This window comes from Toxotes jaculatrix, chromosome 12 (genome assembly GCF_017976425.1).
Source record: "Toxotes jaculatrix isolate fToxJac2 chromosome 12, fToxJac2.pri, whole genome shotgun sequence".
In the NCBI taxonomy this organism is placed as follows: Eukaryota; Metazoa; Chordata; class Actinopteri; family Toxotidae; genus Toxotes; species Toxotes jaculatrix.
Genome location: NC_054405.1, coordinates 19,251,178 through 19,273,413, shown reverse-complemented (window position 1 = coordinate 19,273,413; position 22,236 = coordinate 19,251,178). Strand labels below are relative to the sequence as shown.

At 42.5% G+C, this 22,236-nt stretch overlaps 3 protein-coding genes and 1 long non-coding RNA gene across 4 annotated transcripts; 2 read left to right on the top strand and 2 right to left on the bottom strand.

Moving 5' to 3' along the window:
- Positions 1 to 75: 75 nt before the first annotated feature.
- Positions 76 to 2,212, bottom strand: LOC121190409 (pinopsin-like). The gene is made up of 5 exons (XM_041051110.1): positions 1,870 to 2,212; positions 1,347 to 1,515; positions 937 to 1,108; positions 587 to 820; positions 76 to 269 (listed from the first exon to the last, which is right to left on the bottom strand). Exons 1-5 carry the CDS (start codon positions 2,210 to 2,212, stop codon positions 90 to 92), a joined length of 1,098 nt encoding a protein of 365 aa, XP_040907044.1. The 3' UTR covers positions 76 to 89.
- On the top strand, positions 1,096 to 5,777 carry LOC121190411. Its single transcript, XR_005894985.1, has 3 exons — positions 1,096 to 1,132; positions 2,599 to 2,715; positions 5,737 to 5,777. It is a non-coding gene; the product is annotated as an uncharacterized LOC121190411 (long non-coding RNA).
- On the bottom strand, positions 4,901 to 9,213 carry htatsf1 (HIV-1 Tat specific factor 1). Its single transcript, XM_041051108.1, has 10 exons — positions 9,021 to 9,213; positions 8,306 to 8,470; positions 7,916 to 8,150; positions 7,651 to 7,698; positions 7,406 to 7,560; positions 7,059 to 7,222; positions 6,817 to 6,913; positions 6,641 to 6,730; positions 6,397 to 6,534; positions 4,901 to 6,078 (listed from the first exon to the last, which is right to left on the bottom strand). The coding sequence occupies exons 2-10, from the start codon at positions 8,468 to 8,470 to the stop codon at positions 5,824 to 5,826; spliced, it is 1,347 nt and encodes a 448-aa protein (XP_040907042.1). The 5' UTR covers positions 9,021 to 9,213; the 3' UTR covers positions 4,901 to 5,823.
- Positions 9,214 to 9,424: 211 nt separating this feature from the next.
- Positions 9,425 to 22,231, top strand: LOC121191034. Its single transcript, XM_041052086.1, has 11 exons — positions 9,425 to 9,638; positions 11,515 to 11,639; positions 12,300 to 12,510; positions 14,687 to 14,773; positions 15,261 to 15,350; positions 15,889 to 16,016; positions 16,515 to 16,546; positions 17,113 to 17,391; positions 19,184 to 19,326; positions 20,168 to 20,379; positions 21,283 to 22,231. The coding sequence occupies exons 1-11, from the start codon at positions 9,489 to 9,491 to the stop codon at positions 21,608 to 21,610; spliced, it is 1,785 nt and encodes a 594-aa protein (XP_040908020.1). The 5' UTR covers positions 9,425 to 9,488; the 3' UTR covers positions 21,611 to 22,231.
- Positions 22,232 to 22,236: the final 5 nt, after the last annotated feature.

Below are 22,236 nucleotides of genomic sequence, written 5' to 3'. Positions count from 1 at the left end.
GCATAATCAAATAGCTCAGATTCGGTTCGACCACAAACTGAGCGACATCTGATGCAAAGTGACACTGAGGGCAAACATATGACACTGAACTAAAATTGCCTTTGACTTGTTGCGTAGAAAGCAGGAATGTGCTTTGGTGTGTTTTGTTCCTCTGTTGGTGGGTTGGGAGGGTGAGGCCACACCCTCCTGCTGCTGGGCAGAGTGAGGTGGACCGGGGTGGGCGGGGCTTCTGAACCGCACCTGATCATGTACAGGAAACACCTGGAGAACTGAGAGACAAACGCAGGAGGTGGAGGCTGCAAAACAAATGTGATACAGAGACACAAGGCACGTTCAGAGCTGCGCTGGCTTCATAACTGAACATTTCCACTCCCATTTCACAGGAGCAACTTTTAAGTAGCGTAAGTTGAAGGTGAAACGAGTCGCTTAAAGTATACGAGCCAGAGCTGGATGACCAACCAGGCAATGCAGATGCCCTGACACTTCTACAACAGGACAATGACCCAAAGCAGACTTCAAACTCTGCGTGTGCAAGAGAGCCTGGATGGAGAACCAACCAGACCAGCTTTCACGGAGCTGATGTTACCTGGTTGTTGAGCAGCACATATATAACAGGGTTGAGGACGGTGCTGGTCTTCGCCAGCAGGGAGGGGATTAAACTGGCGGCAGGCGGCACCATGCCTGGCCGTCCAAAGGAGGAGAGCATCGCCACAACACCGTATGGCATCCAGCACAATAGGTACCCCGTCACCATGGAGACCACCATCAGAAGGATACGGCCCTCCCTCTGCTCAGCTGTGGTCCGGTTGATCCCGCTGAACTGGACACACACACACACACAAACATTCACACCCACAGTGAGCACGTGCAAGCCCTTAATGTCGGAGCCAAACGTCACACAGCACGCCGAGGTCAAAGGTCAAGCTGTGCGCTCACCTGCGTCGTCACCTCTCGTACAGCCAGCAGGATCCTCCCGTAGCAGAACAGCATGAGCAGCAGAGGCAGGAGCAGGCAGAAGACAAACAAACAGCTGATGTAGGAGCGAGATGGGGCCGAGCGCTGGTGCCATTGGACCGAGCAGGTGGTGCCGGGACCCTCCGGTCCGTAGCTGCTCCGCAACACAGGACATAAGGTATCCTCTGATTTCATATCCTCTATATTGATTGTTATAACTTCTCTGTCTATGTTGAGTTCTCTGAGACAGGCTCGTGATGAAATTTAACAAATGGATTTATAAATAGCCAGCATTTTTTCACTTCCCAGGTTTAGTATCATCAGATTAAATAAATGACTGAGTGAATGATCTAATAAGCGAACTAGTGGGTTAATATGGGGGAAGAGCAGACCTGCTCCAGCCCAGCAGCGGCGGCAGAGTCCAGACCAGTGAGTATATCCAGGAGGCCGCAACAGCGAACCTGGCCCTGCGGTACTGAGAGGAGTCCGACTGGGTGCTGCGGAGCACCACCGAGTATCGCTCAAAGGACAGCAGAGAGAGAGACACCAGAGATACTATACCTGACACACACACACACACACACACACACAGAGAGAGAGAGAGAGAGAGAGAGAGAGAGAGAGAGAGAGAGAGAGAGAGAGAGAGACATGTTAACTGAACTAAACAGGAAAACACAGCAGTTAGTGACCAAATCTGTTGACACATTTGGAAACAGCTCCACTTATTAAAGTATTTTTATGGCCATAATTACAAAAATCCTCAGCATTGAACGTTGTCTACTCCTACTTTAACGCTTTTCACTAGAAATATTTTACTTTTTATGCTATGTTAACTTTTCAAGGTAATACGGTAATACGGAGCAAAATTAAATTTTCCTTTTAATTCAGTAGTGTAAACTGACCTCGATCACTCACCGAAAAGCGCGTTGGAGAAACCGTACCACCGGCATCCGTGGGACCCGGTCAGCCACCTGCCGCGCACGCTGGCCGCGAAGCTGAGGGGAGTCCCGAAGATGCAGACGAGCATGTCGCTGGCGCTGATGTTGATCAGCAGCAGGCTGACCGGGGTCCGCAGTCCGGGGAAACGCGAGAAGACCAGCAGCACCAGGAAGTTACAGAGGAAGCCCAGGACCAGGATGAACCCGAGGACCACGGCCGCCGCAGTGTGACCCGCACGGCTTAGCGCCCCAGCGCCGTGGTCCGACACGGAGCTGTGCCCGGTGCTGAGGTTGTTGCTATGCTGCATGAGAGTCTCCATGGCAACCCGGTTATCGGTGTAGACGGGCTTAAAACAGAGACAAACACGCTGGTTCGGGCCACTGAGTGGAATTACATGACCACGAGTTGTTAAATACTCCAGGGGGGGGGGGGGGGGGGGGGTGGATGAACACACACACACACACAAAACAGGGAAATGTATTCGCTCTGTCTTGTGCAGCAAAAAAGCTGGTTATTTATCCTTTTAGATATCCTGACATTTGTGAAAGGCTTGTGAAAAACTTGTGAAAAACCAGACCAGTAAGGACACCCATCCATCCACAAAGAAAGAAGCAATCATAAAAAGATGCAGAGGGTGACGTTTTACCACAGAGGACTATAATCAGAAACATGTCTTTGTTCCCTTGTCACTCGACTTTATTCTAGACCAGATTGGAGACCTCAATAAGTGAGCCAACTTATCAATAATACAAGCTGTGGTTGATTCAGAGGATGAGCCAAGAGCAGAGTCAGCCTGGATGAGATGCTGAGGACATAAGACTGGTGAGCAATCACACGACATTGTCTGTTTTTTGTTGTTGTTGTTGTTGTTTAAAGAAAAAAGAAAAACTTACCAAAGGACATTTTTATTTAATGCAAACCAAAACTCCACAACAAAGTTTTAATTTTCTGAACATGACTTTAAGTACTGCAGTGTCTGGTGAATTGGTGATTTTGAACTTGTTTGTTTTATTATTACTATTTTGATAAGTGATCAATCGTTTGAACAGTTTCATGGTCCAATTTATGACAGGTGAGTTTATATAACACAGTGAAAGAATAACAAGTACTTTTATTTGTTATTTTAAAAGTGAAAGTCCTGTATTCTGAGTCTCATTTCAGTAAAAGTAACAGCAAAATGTACTTAATTGAGTATTTTTACATTGTCGTATTATTTACTTCAGTAAAAGATTTGAGTCATGTAATTCCTCCAAAACAGGTTAAGTATTATTTGTGAATGTTTTTTACCCTTACTATAAATTCTGTTAGTCCAGAAGTCGCTTTAGTATATCTACAGTTTATCTACTGTACATGAGAAGCTGCTTTACAAACCAGTACATGTGGATAGAGGTAGAATTACAGTGCCATCTAGTGGTGAGTCAGAGTACAGTGCAGATGTTCTGCCCCTCCAAGCTATTATTGTTATAATCCTGATAGAGTGAAGTTAATGTTTGGCACAGCTCTGTATCAGATCCTTCCTGCCAATCAATGTGAAACCTTCACTGTGATTCTATATTTAAATGTGAAAGGAAATAAGAGCTTTTACTTTTATAAGCACTGAAACAACATTCAGCCAGAGACTGATAATAACACCTGTTGTATTATTATCAGATTTTGATTTGAACAAGTTATTGTTCAAATCAAAATGAGCTGGTGTGGCGTACCTTAAGCTCAATGTTTTGCTGGATCAGGACCATTATGTGCTCCTCCATCCTGCTCGCCTTGTTGATCCATATTTCTGCTCTGTTTTTGCAGCTCCTCTATTTTCTTAAGGATGTCGTCCTTTTCTGCCTGCTCCCGTCTGAGACCATCCTCCAGAGCCTTGACTTTTGCCTGCCACTTAGTTTTCTTTTCCTGGATGACGTGCTTCACTCTCCTCTCAAAGCTTCCCTGCAGAGCTGAAAACTTGGTGAAAAACTCCTCCTGCTTGACAATCCACCAGCTCTGCCACTCTGCACTAAACTGGACGATAGTTTTGTGAAAGTTCCATCTCTTTGGCCTGGTTGCACTTAGCCTTCAGCTTTTTTTTTTTACCTTCTCGGTCTCAATCTGTTGTAAACGCAGATGCTTCTTCAGGGAGTTGACTTTATTCTGCTTTCCTTTGATCTTTTTGTCCATGTCCTTGCACATGGTTTCCAGCTCCTTCTGTGTGGCTCTTGCAGACTTCACAGTCTTCAGCAGGCTGTCCAAGTCATTTCTGACCATGGACAGTATTGACACTAAAGAGTCCTTCTCCTCCACCATCTTCTTTTTTTCTTGCTCCCAGTTGTTTTCCTTGCTGGTTATCTGCTCCTTCAGAGCAGCGTTTTCTGCTGCCAGCTCCTTGGTTTCCTTCTTTTCATCCAGAAGGGCTCGGTAAAGGAAACGCAACATTTTGCTGGGAGTGTTCCTATTTTGTTGGGCAGCATCTTCAGGCTGCGTTGTAATGTGACAGGGTTTACTGAAAATTCATTCCCTCTCTAGAAAATTATTTATTGTAAACTAAAAGAAGAACTAAGATGGTTTTAATAGGTGCAACATTTAAAAAGAAGTTTGCCTCAAAATGTCTCCTGCTAAGAGAATCTTACCTCGCCTCCTGAGTTGCTGCTTTTCTCCATATCGGCTGAACACAGATGCTGTAGCAGCACTGGAGGTGTTGAAGTGTCGTAGTTCTGCTTCTGGTTGTCTCACGACACAAACCACCATCAACCACACACTGTAATTTCTACTCAAAACATAACAAAAAGCATGACAACACTTTTATCACCCAACGTGGCTCAACGTGGATATAATCACTTCAAGTTATTTCTTGAACAATATTGTAATACAGAATATTATTCCTCTATAAAAATACAAATGTCAGCATGTCAGTGCTCTTCTTTTAATGTTTTTTTTTTTTTTTTCTGAAGTAACACGTTGCATCTATGGGATGAAGAAAAATAGCAAATCTGCACATTTAAGAAGCTGGAACCAGCAAATATTTGGCATTTTTGATGATTTGATTATTAAAACTAGCTGCGGATTTCCTGTTGATTGAGTTATTGTGGCGGCTTTAATGAACACTAAAACAGAAATGGGAATATTTCACAAACAGTTTTGTTATCTCTGCCATCACGGCTGTAAACACCATATCCCCTTCATTACTTGTATGTTTTACCTCAGCATAGTTTAGTAGTTTGGGCAAAGCTGTACCAGAGCAGTTCTGTTCCCTGACAGTTCTCAATTTCTATGTGAATTTTCTTGAAGATCTTTTGTTTCTGGAGTATCCTGTGACGTGTTTTCATTAGCTTAAGAAGGAGAATCAAAAAGCCCTCAAAAGCCTGACTGCAAACCGAGAAATAAGCTTACACAACAGCAGCATTACTTTGACAGCATGCATTGTCATGTCATGCTGAACTGTGGAACATAGTAAGTCATGATGGCACTGGATCTGCTGGGGAGATATGAAATAAACAATATACTTTTAGCTGCTGTTTGTGTTTGAATTGTTTTTTTTTTAAACTCCAAGAAGTAAAGAAAAAAATCAGAGCACATTACTGGAATTTAAATTAAATGTAATGAGTTTTCTACAATTCAAATCCAACAGACTTTCAGTCTCAGTTATCTTTTGTAATTCATTGACATTTTTGGGTTACCAGCACAATACTGTAAACAAACTGACACTGAAATAAAAGGAAAGCTGTGTATTTAAGAAACAGGGATCTTGTCAAGCGCAGATCTAATTACAATCCATACCAAAATGATGAAAATAGGCTAGACAAAAATCATAATTTTATTTTTCTACATTACAAAACACCTCAAACTGTCCAAATTGCTCCTCCTCAGATCAACACGGAGCTCTGCAGCAGTCCACCTTCAAGCACGATTGTCCTAATTGGCTGCCATGAGGACCAAATATGTGCATGTAAGTGTCTAAGCATCCTCCTCATCACTTCCTGCCAGGCTGCTGTCTGTAGAGTCCATGTCCTGCTCCTGCTGCTGTGAGGGTTGCGGTTCTGTTTCTGGGTGCTGCTCAGGCTCCGTGGTTTTGGAGGGCTCTTTAGGCTCTGTGGATGTGCCTATCTCTGCTGGTTTGGTGGTGGCGTTCGGCTGGCCCTCCTTGCCTTCCTCCAGGAAAGCAGACCAACCTTTTAGTCGTTCCTCTCGCTCTCGTGTCGTCTCTTCCACCTGAGCGAAAGGAATTAACATGACGTCTTACCAGAAGTAGTGTACTCCAGTGATTTAGCATTGCACTGCTTAACACCGAGAAAACCATGGTTACATTTTCTCGGACTTGTCAGAGCTACAGTGTTTCTCAGTGTTTATGTACAGACACAAATGAAATGTGTGGCTGAAGGGAATTGTGGGTTGTAATGAGAGCAAACCAAGTTTGTTGTCAAGTTGTAGTTTCCATTATTACATTACTTTTATTAGCTTGGCTGTGCATCCCCAGTTCCCCATAAATCTCAAAGCATTTTTGATATTCATATTTTGCAGTTGGTATACCTGATAGTCTGTTGTTCCATCCCAGAGCAGAGCGGACAGCTGCCTTCCTCCAAACCAGCGACCATTGAATGACTGAATGCATGCATCGGCTTGCTCAGGCTCCTTGAATGCGACTGATGCCACGCCGTCTGGGTGTCTCTGCAGCACAAACGCAACCACATACCAGCTCTTTATGGATGCCACTGATGGAAAATACAAACCACTTTACTATGACTTTCTCAGTCAGTAATGACATTAAACTCACATCAAAGAGGATGACCTTCTTGACCTCTCCGAACTTCTCACACTCGGTCCGCAGATCTTCACGATACTCATTCAACACCAGTGGGTCTTCCTAAGAAAGGCCAACACAGAGAGCACAGAGATTAATACTCACAATGGACTGTGTGTGTGTGTGTGTGTGTGTGTTCCTCTGTGCACCTCAAAGTCACTGGGATGGAACATGTTCCTGATGATGACAACTTTTTCATGCCTCTTCCTCGTGTCTCCTTGCTTCTCTGGCCTCCAGTCCAACTGTCTACATGGACAAAAAAACACAGGCATAAGACACCAATGCTCAATTATGTGTCTCCTCTTAATCCAGTTCAGCACTGTAGGGAGTGGAGTTTATAATTGAGTGCAGAGTGCAAGGTTAATTAAAAAGAACAAGTTGCTGAGTTTACCTCTGTTGCTGCTGCAGCCTCTTCTTATAATCTTTGCTCTTCTTCTTCTTCCTAGTGGCGTCATACTGGCCCTTAAGCTCAAACCGTGCGACTTCCACATGGAGTTTGTAACCTCTGACCTCTGACTCGTCAATCAGGCGCATAGCCAATCCCACCGACTCCCTCTGCAGGAAAACACACACACACTTTTGTTACCAAACAGAGAAAAGTGTGTCTGGGTCCATAGCTGTAATAGAGCAAACACACGTGCTGGCCCTAATGGGCAGAGGACGAGTTTTTGCGATCATGTAGACCCTCGAGAACAAAAGGACATGGAAACTATAAATTAAGCAGCAGGACTGACTAACCTTGAGATAGCAGCAGAGGCCATCTCCCTTCAGATTTCCTTCTTTGTCCTTGTAGAGTTTGACCTTGTACTCCTCAGTGATGGGGTCCCGCATAACAATGCCACATTTGGACATCAGTTCAACAAACTCTTCAGTGCTGATATCAGGGGGCAGACCTTAAGAAAGGAGACCACGAGAAACTGAGTCAGCTATTCACTGGACTGCTGTCTCCTAGATAATGATAAAAAATTGTAAATGATACCAACCTGATACATAGACGTTTGTGTTTTTGTTGTCATCAATATCAAACCATCCTACATGCACAAAGAAAAGGGGAAAATCCTTTGTAAAAGATGCATTTCATAAAAACTTAAACTTCAAAATTGTAAATATAAATCTATAAAGTAAACAAACATATTTGTTTTCAGACAAGTAGAGAAGTGGAATGATACACCAGTAAGTGTACCTCTCAAAAAACAAAACAATTTCACTGGTTTTCTCTCTCCTCTGAGGTTGTGGATGTCACTTTACCTGGCTCTGCTTTCCTCTTCTCCCCCTTCTGCTTGGGTTCTTTAGCTTGGCTTTCATGCTGGTCTGGGTTTGTCTTCTGGGTGGCATCCCCTGGTTTCTCCTTTTTTGAAGCCTTGCTTTCTGGTGCAGGGGGTGCTGGGTCAGTGCTGCTCACTGCAGCACTGTCTGCATCAGGCTTTCCCTCCTGAGTGAAGCCATAGTTGGCCTGGTAGGCTGCGATGAAGTCCTCTGTTATCTAGGAAGAAGAAGAAAACCTACTTCTCATTAACACGGAAACTGGCTCTGACCAGTTTTGCCACACCTCACTGAAGGGTCACACCACTGTGTATGGACTTACTTGATAAATTAAAAACTGACAACGAAAACTGAGAGGTAAAGAAAAGTTCATACTTTAGGGAACCAAGCCTTCTTTTCATGGTCCCAGTCGTAAACAGTCCCGTCCTCTGGGTCGGTGTAGCTGTAGGGGTCAGAGCCATCCTCATTTCTCTGGCCGTAGAGTTCCTGCATCCGCAGCTGTTCCAAAAACTCTTTGTTGGCATTTGAGTCGCCACTCATCTGCCACAAGAATGAGAAAGTCATTTTCTGTACGCACTGTTAGTCAGTTGAAATATTTCTAATAGACAAACTAAACCGCAAGAAAGGCAGTGTGTAGTTCAACAGTTACGACTGCCTGTGGCCAAAGTACACACATATACTACTGACTGAGTCGGGTAACAAACAACAGACAACTTCTTTTTAGCTTATTTAATAATGTGACGTATTGCCTGGTCCTGACACGTGACTGCCCACAACAAATAACTTTTACAAACACAACATTGGCACACTTTTCTTCTGGCACTAACACCACCCGCAACTCATGACAATTGTGTCAGCCGATCGTTTTAATTCTGTGATTACTGCGAGGTGACAGCTTGACTCAAGGTTAGCTAACTGATTTAGACATACTACACACTGCCTGTGTTCACAGGACTGGCGTCGCGTGATTCGGCTCACATTAGGATCATTTATTGCTGCACATCTGGTAACATCTCAAGATTTATACTAAAGAGTTTTAGTACTGGTGATAACTTAGTTGATGTTAGCCATCATAGCTAGTTAGCGTTACCTTCCACAAGGATAGTCCAGTCAAGCAAAAATCTGCGAAGGTTCAAGCAACAAATTCCCCCCGTCTAAGAAACCAACCACAGAACACAGTCCTGTTTTTAGAAAATGTAGCTTGTGTTTTGAATAGATTTTATTTTATTTTAAGCGTTAGCGTTATTTCACTGCCTGCTAACGTTTTATCTTCAGTCCGCGACGACACTTGAATGAAGTACTTCCGGGGTCAGATTTCCAAAGCGGCAGGCGTGACACCGGGAATGGGGCACTCGATTTATGGCATAGCTTCTACCGTTTTCTCAACAGAAAAACTGTATGCAGAAAGGTCTATGTAACGCAGCGAAAGATTACTCCGCCCGCAATTTTTCAGAGAGAAGAACGAATCGAGCGCATCTCTTTAAAGCGCCGAGACCGTCGCTAGCCAACCTAGCTTGTGCACATAGCTAACTGGTAAGTAGAAGATCTTAGATTTGGTATGGCGGAGAGTACCGGGAACGCTAACGTGAGTCCGGCTCACCTTCCTCCGGGAGACCCGCAGCTGATCGCTATGATTGTGGAGCATCTCAAAAACCGGGGGCTTTTTGATGAGTTCCGTCGAGACTGTCTAGCCGACGTTGACACGAAGGTAGGCAGCTAACTTTGGGCAGACTCCATGCTAATGTTTGCCAGTGTCGACCCAGCTTCTAATCGGCGTTTAGCAGTTAACCCGCTGTTAATTTAATTGGGGCACATTAAGCTGTGTTTTTTTGTTGTTGCTACATTAAATCCTCCATGTAAGCCACAGTGTATTTTGTTAGCGTGCGCTTTTACTGTAGTACACTTGTATGTTAAAGCTGCGCCACCCCAGATGCATTTACATATTTTGTTGTTGTTTTTTGTGAAAAGTGAAAAAATGTAAACACAACCCTGCTACACACAGACAACAAAATGAGCCTTTCAGATGTTAATGTATTATCCCTTGTAATTTAATGAACTTAACAAATAGCACAAAGAACAGTAATGTGACGTGCACGTATTAGGGCGCCCCTGTCAGTCAGTGCAGAGAAAACCCCGAAATATCTCAGAACTTGAAAGTGATCTGCAGGAGAAGTGGATGAAAACTCCCAAACCAAGAACAGAAAGACTCTTGACCAGCTGCTAAAAGTGTTTGTAAGCTGTGATGTCTGATAAAGGGGGCGTTACCAAGGAGTGACTGCCCAAGCTTTTCCACATGCCGCAATAGGTGGGTTTCACGTGACGTCACGACGCAGCAGCGCGACCGCGCCAAATTCAGATGGAGGCAGGAAGTGTTTCAGCCGTTAGCTGACTGACACACAGAGAATCTACCGTGTGGAAAACTGCGTGTTTTGTGTAGTTTACCGGTGCTCAAATCGCTCCAATAGAGAAAAAGAAAAAAAACAACGCCGTAAAAGGTGGATCTTAAACCGACGTCTGCGGTCGGGAGGAGCAGTCTGCTAATGCCCGTGTCTGCAGTGACCACTTCGTCAAAGTAATGTTAGCTAGCTAACTTGGTTTTTGTGGCTGTGTTTATAGCATTAGCTTGTCGCTTAATGCTCATTTACATAGTAATAATTATTAAGTTGCCGGTAGTCTAATATGGACTTGGACGCTGTCATGTCGTACATTAGTATTTCTATGTAATTGACAAATAAACCCGCTTGTATCCCTGTAAGATGTGTTTGTTGACATTATAGCCGCTATTGCTAGCTGCTAGCTATACATAACCAGTATACATCCTGGCGAAGACCAAACGATAATCGTCTTGGAGCCGTTTTGTAACAAGGTTGTGGACCCACCCGCTCACTCACTCACAAAATTATATGCCCACAGGCCTACAAAAGCCTCCAGGCTTGTGAGCGGGTGGGTCCACAACCTTGTTACCAAACGGCTCCAAGACGATTATCGTTTGGTCTTCGCCAGGATGAGTGTTTATTCGTATACTGGTTATGTATAGCTAGCAGCTAGCAATAGCTTTTGTAGGCTTTCATTTGTGGTTTCGTATAATAAGAGGTCTGAAGTACAAGATAATTGGTGATCTCAACTGTCTCGATTGTCGGCAAATCTTTAACGTCCGTTGAAAACTCGCTCATCTTCATGATGTACGGGTCACGTCCAACATATTGTTTGATTAACTGTGTGTATCTCCGTCTCGACACGGGATCTAAACCCGTACAATACGGACTCTCTGCTAATATTTCCTCCATTGCCTTTGACATGTAACTTCCTGCCCTCCATGTGAAATCGCTCCGCCTACGTGCGTCATCATGATCACGTAACTGAAACCCAGTTATTGCTGTTTTCTTTTTTTAATGCATGAAATAATAAGTAAACAGTACATTAACATTTCTATAAAGGCCGTTTTTTCATTTTTAAGATCTATTTGTATTTACTGCTTTTCACTCCAAAAATCAACCAAATATGTAATTTGCCCAAGGTTTTCTAAACTTTTTCACACAGTCGACTGCCTGAGTTCACATTGCTGTCACTGTCATTGCTGCCAGCCTGCCTACCAGAACCTGCGACAGAAGGTTGACAACTTTGTCACATCGCACCTGAGCGCACAAGACTGGAACCCGTCCATCAACAAGAACCAGATGAGGAATGGACTGAGGCAAAGTGTTGTTCAGTGAGTGTTACTTACACATCCTGTGCACAGTGTGAAGTCGTACATACATTAAATATGCTGCTACTTTATGATTTTTGAATATATTTAGAGAAAGGCTGCCTTTATTTGTTAGTCCACAGAGTAGTCTACAGTTATGATTTTATAGCACAGATTTGCCATGACATATGAAACTGATATCCAGTCAGCTGCTCCAGTGTACCTGATTAGAACCTTAAAAATATGGCCTCAGGTTTGCCAGTCTTATGTTCAAGGTAATTAAACCCAAATTTGATTTATATAGTGTTATATTGTCAACTCACTGTGTTTTCAACCTTCACACGAGCTACTCTCCTATCATACAACTGTTATGATGACATGAATGCTTACATATCATGTAAGTGGGAATCTGTGCCACCTTTGGTGGAGAAACTTTGTCATTGTACAACTCTTTTCACAGGTTGTGATTTAGTCTCCACTTAGTACCAATCTTCTTGTGTAAAGTTGGTGGAGTTCCCTCTTAATGGTGACCATATCTAACTGTTGATTAGAGTAATTGTTAAACCAAAGCACAGTGGTTCTACTCAGTATTTTAGTACTTTTTCTACTCCTGTATCTTGAGCCCGTCACCACTTTTTTCTTCTTTTTCTTAGATATAACTCTTCTGTGTGTTGTGTTTCTTAGATCCGGTATGTTGGAGTCTGGTGTGGACAGGATCATCACGCAGGTCGTGGATCCCAAAATGAACCACACTTTCCGGCCACACATAGAAACTGCCATCCATGATTTCCTGTCAGGGGACAGGAAGGAGGAGAACGCCATAAGCTCTAACTCTGCCACATCTGAACAGACAGAACCACAGGAGGCCCCATCTGCCTCTGGCCCCAAAACCCCCTGAGGTCTGTTTAAAGACTGAAGTACAGTCTAAGATCAGTTTAGAAATACTGTAAAGAAAGAAGTGTTTTCTCTCTTGCTGCAGGTGCATGTGCTGGTCTATGCACAGTGTTGTATGGCTATGTTAGCTTTTTGAAAGGTGCAGCATCAGACGAGGGTGAGGATGTGTTTCTTGCCATGCCTAATTAAAGGATTAGAGTCAGGAGTGTTACTGCTTTCAGATTTTTCAGTGTCAGGTTCTGCATAAGGATACAGCTGGAGAAGTTGTGCTGTCACTGCAATGCATGGCACAAACCTGGCTTACTGCTTTTGAATTTTTTTGAGCACTGTTTTTCATGTAATGTATTTTTCATGTGTGATACCAGACAAGATTTTTATTTTGTTGTATATTGTGTAATTAAGATTTTTTTCACTCAGGGTGTTTGTGTATATGTAGACATACAGTATATAGACATTTTCCACTAATAATATGTTGGCTAACAATAATTCAAGCTCTGTCTACTTCGATTCAGACTAATGAGTGAAGTCAGTGTGGCTGTTTGATTTTCAGTTTGTAGCATTCGAGAAAGAAGATCCTGTAGTTTACTTTAACTCATGACATATAAACAGGGTGTCTGCGGGCTCTTGGAAAATCTTGAATTGAACTGTTGAAAGAAAAGCATGTAAATATGTTGTTTTCAGTTTCTAAAGGTCGTAATTTTTTTCTTCACACCTTGTCAAGTTTCATTTTTGTGCCTGTATTTAGTGTGTAATGTTCACCATGCATCCTATTTACTTTACTAAACACAGTTGACACCATGTTCCTCTCTGTCTTCTTTTTTATTGTATCTGTTGGTACTTTTGGGCTTTTGTCAGTAAAGATACTCTGGTTTACTGTATGTAGGATAGTTGGTAAGTGTGTGAAAAGATATAAGACACACAGCCATCATTTCATCTGAGTGATGGCAATAACGTTCTGTGTTTGCTGCAGTAAAAAGAGAGGAGAGTTTGTAATCACAAACCAGTACCACAAGATGGGGTAGTTGTTCTCATTTAGGTATTTTATAGGCAAAATCCACCAAAAAGCACTCCAAGGTTATTATTTTAGAGACAGACCTCTTAACCTAACTCTCTGAAATGACTTTGCTGTGACAGCCTCTTAAATATATGTCCTATCTGAATATCCGAGACAGAACTATATAAGGTATACAACCAGAAGTCACAACTTCACGTCATGTCAGAAAGGTGGAAGTACAGTCCAACTACTTGTATTCATCCTGTTAAACATTTTTATGAAATGTGCATCATAAATATCATATAGTTTGTTATCTTTTAAAAAAAAAGAAGCCACTGATAATGTGCTTTGCCCAGTTTTGTTTAGAATCTCCCTAACGACCAGTTTGTAGGGAAGCTTGATAAATCCAGGCTTTAACCTCAGTCAGTTTTGAGTGTTTGTGTGTGTGTATTGGCACATGTTGCGCAATTTTATTGATTTAACTACTTGTTTTTGTCAGAAGACTGATCTATACATTAACTCAAATATATGTGTTAGTGTGTCTGTAAATCTAACTCTTTTTGTCTGTGTGTGTGTGTGTGTTGTGTGTGTTGTGTGTCGGAGCTGTGTGACATCCCAGTCATCCTTCCACGAAGTCACAGTGGTAAGTGTTGTATCAGAAATGCTGTAAAAATTGCACTGAACAAACTGAATATATGGATAAATATATTAATTTGTAAATTAAATGGTCAAGGGTTCAGTAAACCTTGACCATTTAAAGATTGATTAATGAAATACTCAATAGTTTATATCGATTAGTTAATGAAGTAATTTGTTAACACATTTATAAATCCTTGCCTTTATTGCCCAATAAGATATCAATTAATACAGTGCTTTATAACCGTTTAAACGAATCTGAACCTATTGGATCTCAAAGCATACAAAATGTTGTGTTTGAAAAACTCAGCAGCAGCTTGTCTTTACAAAAAGAAAGCCCAGGAAACTCTGGATGATCTGTGGACTCCACCTTGAACTGTTTTCATTGGAACTACCTTTTACTGAAAACAAAAAATAAAGATTCTGTTGAGTTTTTCAAAAGTAATTTTTCCACACAAATGAAATTACACCTCCCTTCATTACACTGGAGGTAAATTTCTAGGTTTGTGTGAACAGACACTTAAAACCAGCAACATCATCTCTGAAGGTGCTCAAGTTTCGCATCTTACAACCTATAGTGAATTCAACACACGAGGGCAAAAAGGCAACAAAGTTTATAAACCCAAAGGTTATGGTAATGCTTCCACCTCAGATCAATCATCACAAAACAGATACTTGTAAATTTGATCTATATGTACACACACACACACTGAGGGAGATGTTGTTTACAACATGATCATGTAAGAGACAAAGAGCACAAGAGGGTCCTGCATGCGTACTGTTTGCACAGGGGTGTCTATGTGCATTAGTGTGCCATTTTCAACGTGAGTATGTGTTTGTTTGAGTATTTTTGTGTGTGTGTGTGTGTTTGGTGTCGGGGTGAAGGGTCATTGTGTGGGTGGTCATCAGGGGTTGTGTGAGGGAAGCTGTGGGATGTTGTTTTGAAGCGTGATGAGACGGAGAATGAGCAGGAAAGATTGCGAAAAAGAAAAAAAGCCCTCCAACCGATGTCCAAACATTCAAACACTAGCCCCTGTTAGAGTGTGTCTTCCCCAACTGGGCCCCTGTAGGGACACACACATAAACACACCCTGTCTTTCTACCTTGACCTCCCACTGCAGAACACACACTTGTTCTCGGCCACGTTCACTGAACGCCTCTTGGATGCGGGGCAGATAAACCCAAGGAGGCAGAGGAGTGAGAGGTATGAGGTATTTGTTTGGCTCACATGAAGATGCCGATGTCATGGTGTCACATGACTGTGACCTGTCCTTTTGCGGATGTCAGGGGCCAGAGGTCATGGCTGTTATGAATCAAAACATACAACGACAACAACTAGGCTGCAAGATCTGAACGTATCGTGAAGAAAAAGAAAAACACAAACATTAACTCACCTTGGACTCAAACACTTGAAAAGCTGTATTTAGAGAATAAATCAACTTTTGGAAACACAGTGACAAAATAGTGACACACAGACCCCCCCCCCCCCCCCAATCTGGTGCTTAATGCTAAAGTTACACCATCATATTTTTTCTTTAAGTAGAAAAATACATCAACATTGTCGAGAGACATCATGAAAACTATACCTTTTAGAGTACGTACATAAATCAATAATCTCTCTGTGACTGTGTGTGTGTGCAGGCATTTATTGCTATCTTTGTGAGGACATTTGGTGGGTTCTCACTGTTTCAAAGGACCAGCTGAAGGTTATGAATTGGTTTTAAGGCTGATGTTGGACATGGTCCTCAGGGGATGGATCCTAAAGATTTTGCTGATCCTCTGGCTTTTCCTCTTGCCACCACCATGAGGCTGGCGTTTGGTGTGGTTCTGGGTGACATGTCTCAACAGTCGTTAGATGGAAATCCACGAAATTCATGGTGCCCAGTGGATGAATTGTTGTAACTTGGGTGATCCCCTAACTTTTCATCTGGCAGCATCATCAAGTTAATATTTTTAATTCATCCAAATGCCAGCAAGATTCCCATCAACCTGATCTGTACTTTGTATTTAGCGCCAACATTAGCATGATAACATGTAAAACTAATTTTAACGTAGTGAACATTATACCTGCTAAACATCAGCATTTTTGTTGTTAGCAAATTACTGTTGTGTATAGACTCTTTGACTGGTTATTGCTAAACCAGACTTAGGGATTTTGCACAACCTGGCAGCCCAACTTTTTTTTTTCCTTTTAATAATGTTCAACTAATTTATAAAGCATCAGTATGTGATATTTTGTATAAGAATACCTCTGGTTTATTTATATAGAAAGTATGTCAGACATGATGTGAAAAAAAAGTCAGTTTTCAGGAATGTAGTGCACTAACAATTTGGAAAACCTGACCCTCCTCACATACTCCTGCTCTCTCTTTCAGTCTGGGTGCTCCTGATACGTTCCTCACTGCACGTCTCCCTGCCAAGGAAGCAGCTGCTAACACTCAAACACACACACACACACACACACACAGAGGGCTGGCTGGCTGGCTGGCGGGTTAATTGAGTGTGGATGTCTTGAGTGGCTGACCTTCACGTACCCCCACAGACTCCAGAGGAACAGGAAGACCTTATAAGAACATTTTTACTTTCTGGGAGTTTATGAATGTGGAGTTTATTTTCTTGGCCAAATTCTCTCTCAGCATGACCTTCACTCCTCCTGCCTGTCCCCGAGTTCTCTCCTCCATTCATCAGTCAGTTACAGGATAAATAATAATTAGGAAAACCGAATCAGACCGAAGCCCAATCATCAATCAGCCAGTTTGTCCAAGTACATCAAACAGCGTTGTGTCGTTGTCGCTATTCTTTTTTTTTACCCCCTCATCAATGATAAACTTTTACCTCCAGATTGCTGCGCGTTCACGGTTCTGCGCCGTGATTGGTGGAGACACGAGCCCCCTTCACTCAGATCGTCGTGAGCGCGCGCCTCCCGTTCAGCTTTATATATATCAGCCTTCATGACGCGCTCGTGCTGTATAGTGGAAAGGCTCTCTGCAAGGCCACACTCCTGTCGCCACTACCAAACACCAACCAAAACAAACAAGCAAGACAAAAAAAAAACAAAAAACAAAACAAAACAAAAAAACAGCAAAGATCTGAAGCTTCAGCTGGTCATAGACATGCCGGTGAACTTGTCCGCTTTGTTTTTCCTGTTTTTCCTGCTCCTGGCCTGTCAACAGGTGCTGACCGTGGACCCGCATGATGTCCAGGAGAAACAAGTGAGCCAGGCCAAAAGACGACTCTCTCTGCAGAGCGCAGGTGAGTTCGACCTGCGCAGCACGCTGCATCCACACATTTACAGTTTTTACCCACGTCGCTAAGCTGAGCCCCTGGTGATCGGATAGTATGTTTGTCCTCCAGAAATACCGAGCTTCGATTGGCCGCTGGTTATTTAATTGTCAGAAAATACTGAATACAAAGTATGTGCATGGTCCCCAAGCGATCGCAGTATCTGCAGAGAGATTTCTCATCGTGTGTCTCAAAATGCTTTTTGATATTGAGCGTTGTTTTTTTTTTTTTGTTTTTTTTTTTGTTTTTTTGGTGTTTAAATATGGCCTTTTTACATTTTATCAAATTGTTTGTGGAGCTTTTTTGGACTTGCACCGGATTATGTCTTTACTTTGTAGCCGCCAATAGAACTAGTGCTTTAACACTGATGGACCTGTTGTATGTTTGGTCTGTGGACCTGTGATGTTCCCTCTGGAGATCACCTGAGTAATAAGTGTTCCGTAGGCCTGATGATGACCCATGGACTGCTTTAATATATTAATACTGGTCGTTGCACAGTAATAGGTTTCTTGTGTCTCTGCAGTAAAAGTGCAGTGAACTTATGGCACCTCGTGGCAGGCTGTTATTTGTATCTTGTATACGTGGGTTTTTTTATTGCATCGTTAAAATAATGTTTCCCCTGGATGGTTTACATTCTGCGCAGCCTGTCAGTTTAAGATATATCATAGGTCGGTCGTGCGTCGGTCCGTGCCGTGCCGGGTCGTGCCGGGCTGCAGAGCGCGCCTCTCTGCTTGCTCTCCTGCACTGTTGGTGGCTTGTAATTCAATGCGCAGCTCCGGCGGCTCGATACTGTCCCAGCACATTCCCTCCGTACCAGTGGGGCGGTGCATAACGGCACCTCCGGCCCGGAGCTGACCTGCAGGCTGCACAACATCAACAGCAGTAACAACGCATGATAGCATGATAGCATGGTAGTCCATTTACTGGTTAAAGATTAACTTAAAACGAACTAAAGACCCCCCCCAACAAAAAGTCATCATTCTCATGTAGCCTACTCAGGGAAAGTGACCATCTCTCTCTGTTCGCAAAACAATATTTTTATTTGAAATTTAAAAGAAAAAGCCTTGTTTTCCATCACTGATGCTGCAGTTCCACAGAGAGGACACCCTATTGTCCACTATAGAGTAGCTTGTGAAACAAGAATGCTTAACCTTTTACCTGACACCCTCACTTTTGTGCACAAACAAGATAAATAAATAAATATGTAATTTCTTTATCTTAAGTAATGCACCCAAAATAAAAAGGTTACTGTTCTTCAACCCTTTTGATACCACTGGTCTCCTTAAAAAGGTAACCCTTTCTTTCTTTTTTTGCATAAAAAGGGGAATAAAAGCCGTACAGTAGTACCTTTTGTATGAGACCATAGCCCTAAGTCTGAACTAGTTCTGTGTCAACAGCTGTTGCAGTGATATGGGGATCCTAAAATGCTTTACACAGATAGAATCGGGAGATTTAAGGCTTTCAAATAGTGTGTAATTTGGCAAGGACTGTGTGAGGATTTAGTCCAGTTCAGACCAAAACCATGGCGATGTATTTTAAAAGGTTAAACTTGAATGAAATCAAACAATACAAAAAAAAACTGAACTCAGGCATTCAGCTTTTCTTTCTGTTAAACTGATGCACTGTAGGTCATCCTGATGTGTGATGGTATTCTAATGCTTATAGTGTCCTCTTAAAGGTGCAGCAGATAATAGCACAGTAGAACATATTTGGGAGACACACTTTCCTCTGATTCCTGTTTCTCTGTTTCCGTCTCTCTCAGTGGAGATTCAGAGTTGCCTGGTGAGTTCAGGGGATGTCGGCTGTGGGACGTTTCAGTGTTTCAACAACAACTCCTGTGAAATCCAAGGGCTGCACCACATCTGTCTCACTCTGCTGCACAACGCTGGGCGCTACGACTCACAGGTGGGAAGCAGCACGAGAGTCTGACCTCATTTCAAACACTTAAAAAAAAAACAAAAAAAAAAGCCTCTTTTGCACTGGCTCACATTGCATGAAACCATGTTCAGCAGCAACCAACTGCACACAGAGATAAGACATATTTGGATCCATGATGTTACTTCATTTAATCCTGTCACTCATTACAGTCATTTGTGAGGGATGTTTGTTGTATAAAGAGCAGTGTATAGTTATGCATGGCACTAGTTGCACCACAAACTGAGAGGGGAACTGAAATGAGAGAGGGAACAGCTTGTCTCTTTTACTAGAATAGAAGTGCATGAGAGAGTGATGGCAGTCTAACATGTCTGCAGTATGAACAGGCAGAGGATGATGTTCAGTAAGGATCTGTGACTAACTGTGTACTGGATATATAATACAGTTCCATACAGTAACAAACCACATGATGCAAGATAATAAGATTTATTGAAATGCAAATATTATTGCAGTTTCTTAGTATTCATCACTGATTGGTTGGGAGACATCTTTTAAATTAGACTACAAGTCACCATAGCAACGTTACTGATACTTTAAGTTACAGTGTGTGAGTTGCCATTTAGCTCACTGTAAGAAAAAAATGCACTTATTACAGCAACCAATAACTCTCTCAAAGTACAGTACATACAGCACATGTGTGTTAAATCAAGATAAACTTGAAAAGAACAGTGGAGAGACATAAAAATGGGCAGAAACGAGGAAGCTGACACACACAGATTTGGCATCGTAATTGCTCAGAACATGCAGCTTTGCTAAACGAGCCACCAGGAGCGTCCCACTGATTCCTCCTGTCTCCTCCTCCTCTTCTTAGGGCAAGTCATATGTGAAGGATGCATTGCGGTGCATGGCGCTGGGACTTCGACAGCGCTTCAGCTGTGTGAGCCGCCGGTGCTCAGCGGTAAAAGAGATGGTGTTCTCGCTCCAGAGAGAGTGCTACTCCAAACACCAGCTATGCCTGGCACTACGGGACCACATGGACACCACGGGCAACCTGGTCCAGTTCCACTTGATGTTTCCTCCGGGGTGAGAGAGACACACACACATTAACAAATAACCAGCAAGCTTTAATCACAGCTATCAGTGAAAGCATCCTTAGTAAAAGATGCAGTACTTTGCTGTTCCAAAACGCAGCACTGACCTGCAGTTTAACAGTAATAAACAGGAGGTTCAAACTTTTCAGGAAACTGAATATCTCTCATTACATCGAAAGCTACTTTAAAGCAGGAGTGTTAAACCTGTTATTGTTACATTAAATTTTTAGAAACATAACTGACACAATTAAAAGAGAGCTTATCAAACCTGAAACAATCCACAATGGAAATATGTAGGGGTGCACCGAAATGAAAATTCTTGGCTGAAACCGAAAACCGAAAATGAGGAAACCAAGGCCAAAAACCGAAAACCTTAACACTATTATGTTGCAGTCCTACAGCAAAAAATTTAAAATGCGCTTGACTTATATGCACTTTGTGTTTTTATGAGAGAACATATTTAATTTTACAATCTTGTTTAAATTGATTTATTCTTTGAAACATTCATATTAATTTTTGTAATCGCAATGCCTTACAATTTTCGTGAGGTTAGTACACAGTCATAGCCATGAATGCAATGGTACTAATAATTGGCATAATAATTTATTTCGCTGTATCAAAACAAAGATTGCCATAGCCCATATGTTAACCGTAGGCCTTTAACAACAACAAATGCACCAAGAGTTGCAGCGCTTTAAGTTTTAAACTTCCTTGCCTTTAAAAAAAAACGTCCGCCACAGACGGAGTGGGCGTGCTTGGAGGGATCTTCCTTTTCTGAGCAAAAAGTGAAAGTTTAAGTCACATGCTTCATGTTTTCTCTGAATATGCCATACCTTTATGTTGAAAGTTGAACAAGCACATGAACAATGTTGTGTGTGTGTACATTTCTTACCAGACCGTATGTGGAGCTGGTGAATTTCCTGTTGAAGTGCGGAGACGAGGTCAGGTCGTGGGTCGGCCGGCGGCTGCGCAGACAGTGCGAGCAGCACTGGGGGGCGCTGTGCAGAAGCTTTGGCAACACTTGTTCTCTCAGCCAAACAGACTCTCCGCAGCACATTACCACTCCACCACCCACCATGCCCTGGCCTGTCACTGCTCAGGGAACCGCACAGCAGCCAACCAGAGCAGCCGAACCAGACGACAGGACTGGGCTCAATCAGATCGACAACGCGACCGAACCTGTTCTCCCCGTGTCTGAGAAAACCAATGTTACTGCTTCATAGAACGACAAGCGAGACATGCAGCTATATAGGCAGAGGTGCAGACAGGGTACACAGAGATACAAAGATCGTGCACTTATTACTATTAAAGTAGTGGTAGAATGAGTAAAAGTAGTGGTAGTAGCAGCAGCAGTAGTTTTATCAGAGTAGTCAGTGTAGTATTGCTGGTGAAAGCAATGCAACATAACTTATTTAATTTGTTGGGTATTTGTGATATTAATATTTTTCTTTACATTTGTCTTTGTACTAGGATGAAAACCAATTATCTACCTCACTTCAACATCAGTAAACCACAGAGGCTGTATCATTCAGCAATGGGCATGGACACACACACACGAGTAAACACTACAGGGAATTTGTCTCTAGCTCAAGTGCAGCTGATGGCTGAAAGTCAGTATTCTACCTATTTAAGTCGTTTTTTTGTATTTAAGAGCATTGTTATTTTATGCACCGTATCGTTGGCACAGTAACTAATGTTATCTTGTGGACAGTCAGGGCGCAGTCTGCAGGAAGGGAAGCACTCTTCGGTTCGTGTGATAGAAATGTATTTTTGATGTTCTACTTGAACGATCACATTTCATACAGACCCCAGGTTTCAAGCTATATTTTGTAAGTTTTTATTTAAATGA

Bases quoted from the DNA above. Each gene is read 5' to 3' on its own strand.
- LOC121190409 (XM_041051110.1), bottom strand. From the start codon at position 2,212: ATGGAGACTCTCATGCAGCATAGCAACAACCTCAGCACCGGGCACAGC. The intron at 1,109-1,346 runs GTCTGCTCTTCC...GTTGCGGAGCAG, and splicing joins CCGCTGCTGGGCTGGAGCAG to CTACGGACCGGAGGGTCCCG. The intron at 821-936 runs GTGAGCGCACAG...GTGTGTGTCCAG, and splicing joins TACGAGAGGTGACGACGCAG to TTCAGCGGGATCAACCGGAC.
- htatsf1 (XM_041051108.1), bottom strand. From the start codon at position 8,470: ATGAGTGGCGACTCAAATGCCAACAAAGAGTTTTTGGAACAGCTGCGG. The intron at 7,223-7,405 runs GTTAGTCAGTCC...GTTTTCCTGCAG, and splicing joins GCCTCTGCTGCTATCTCAAG to AGGGAGTCGGTGGGATTGGC. The intron at 6,731-6,816 runs GTGCACAGAGGA...GGCCTTTCTTAG, and splicing joins TCCATCCCAGTGACTTTGAG to GAAGACCCACTGGTGTTGAA.
- LOC121191034 (XM_041052086.1), top strand. From the start codon at position 9,489: ATGGCGGAGAGTACCGGGAACGCTAACGTGAGTCCGGCTCACCTTCCT. The intron at 9,639-11,514 runs GTAGGCAGCTAA...CATTGCTGCCAG, and splicing joins TAGCCGACGTTGACACGAAG to CCTGCCTACCAGAACCTGCG. The intron at 11,640-12,299 runs GTGAGTGTTACT...TGTGTTTCTTAG, and splicing joins CTGAGGCAAAGTGTTGTTCA to ATCCGGTATGTTGGAGTCTG.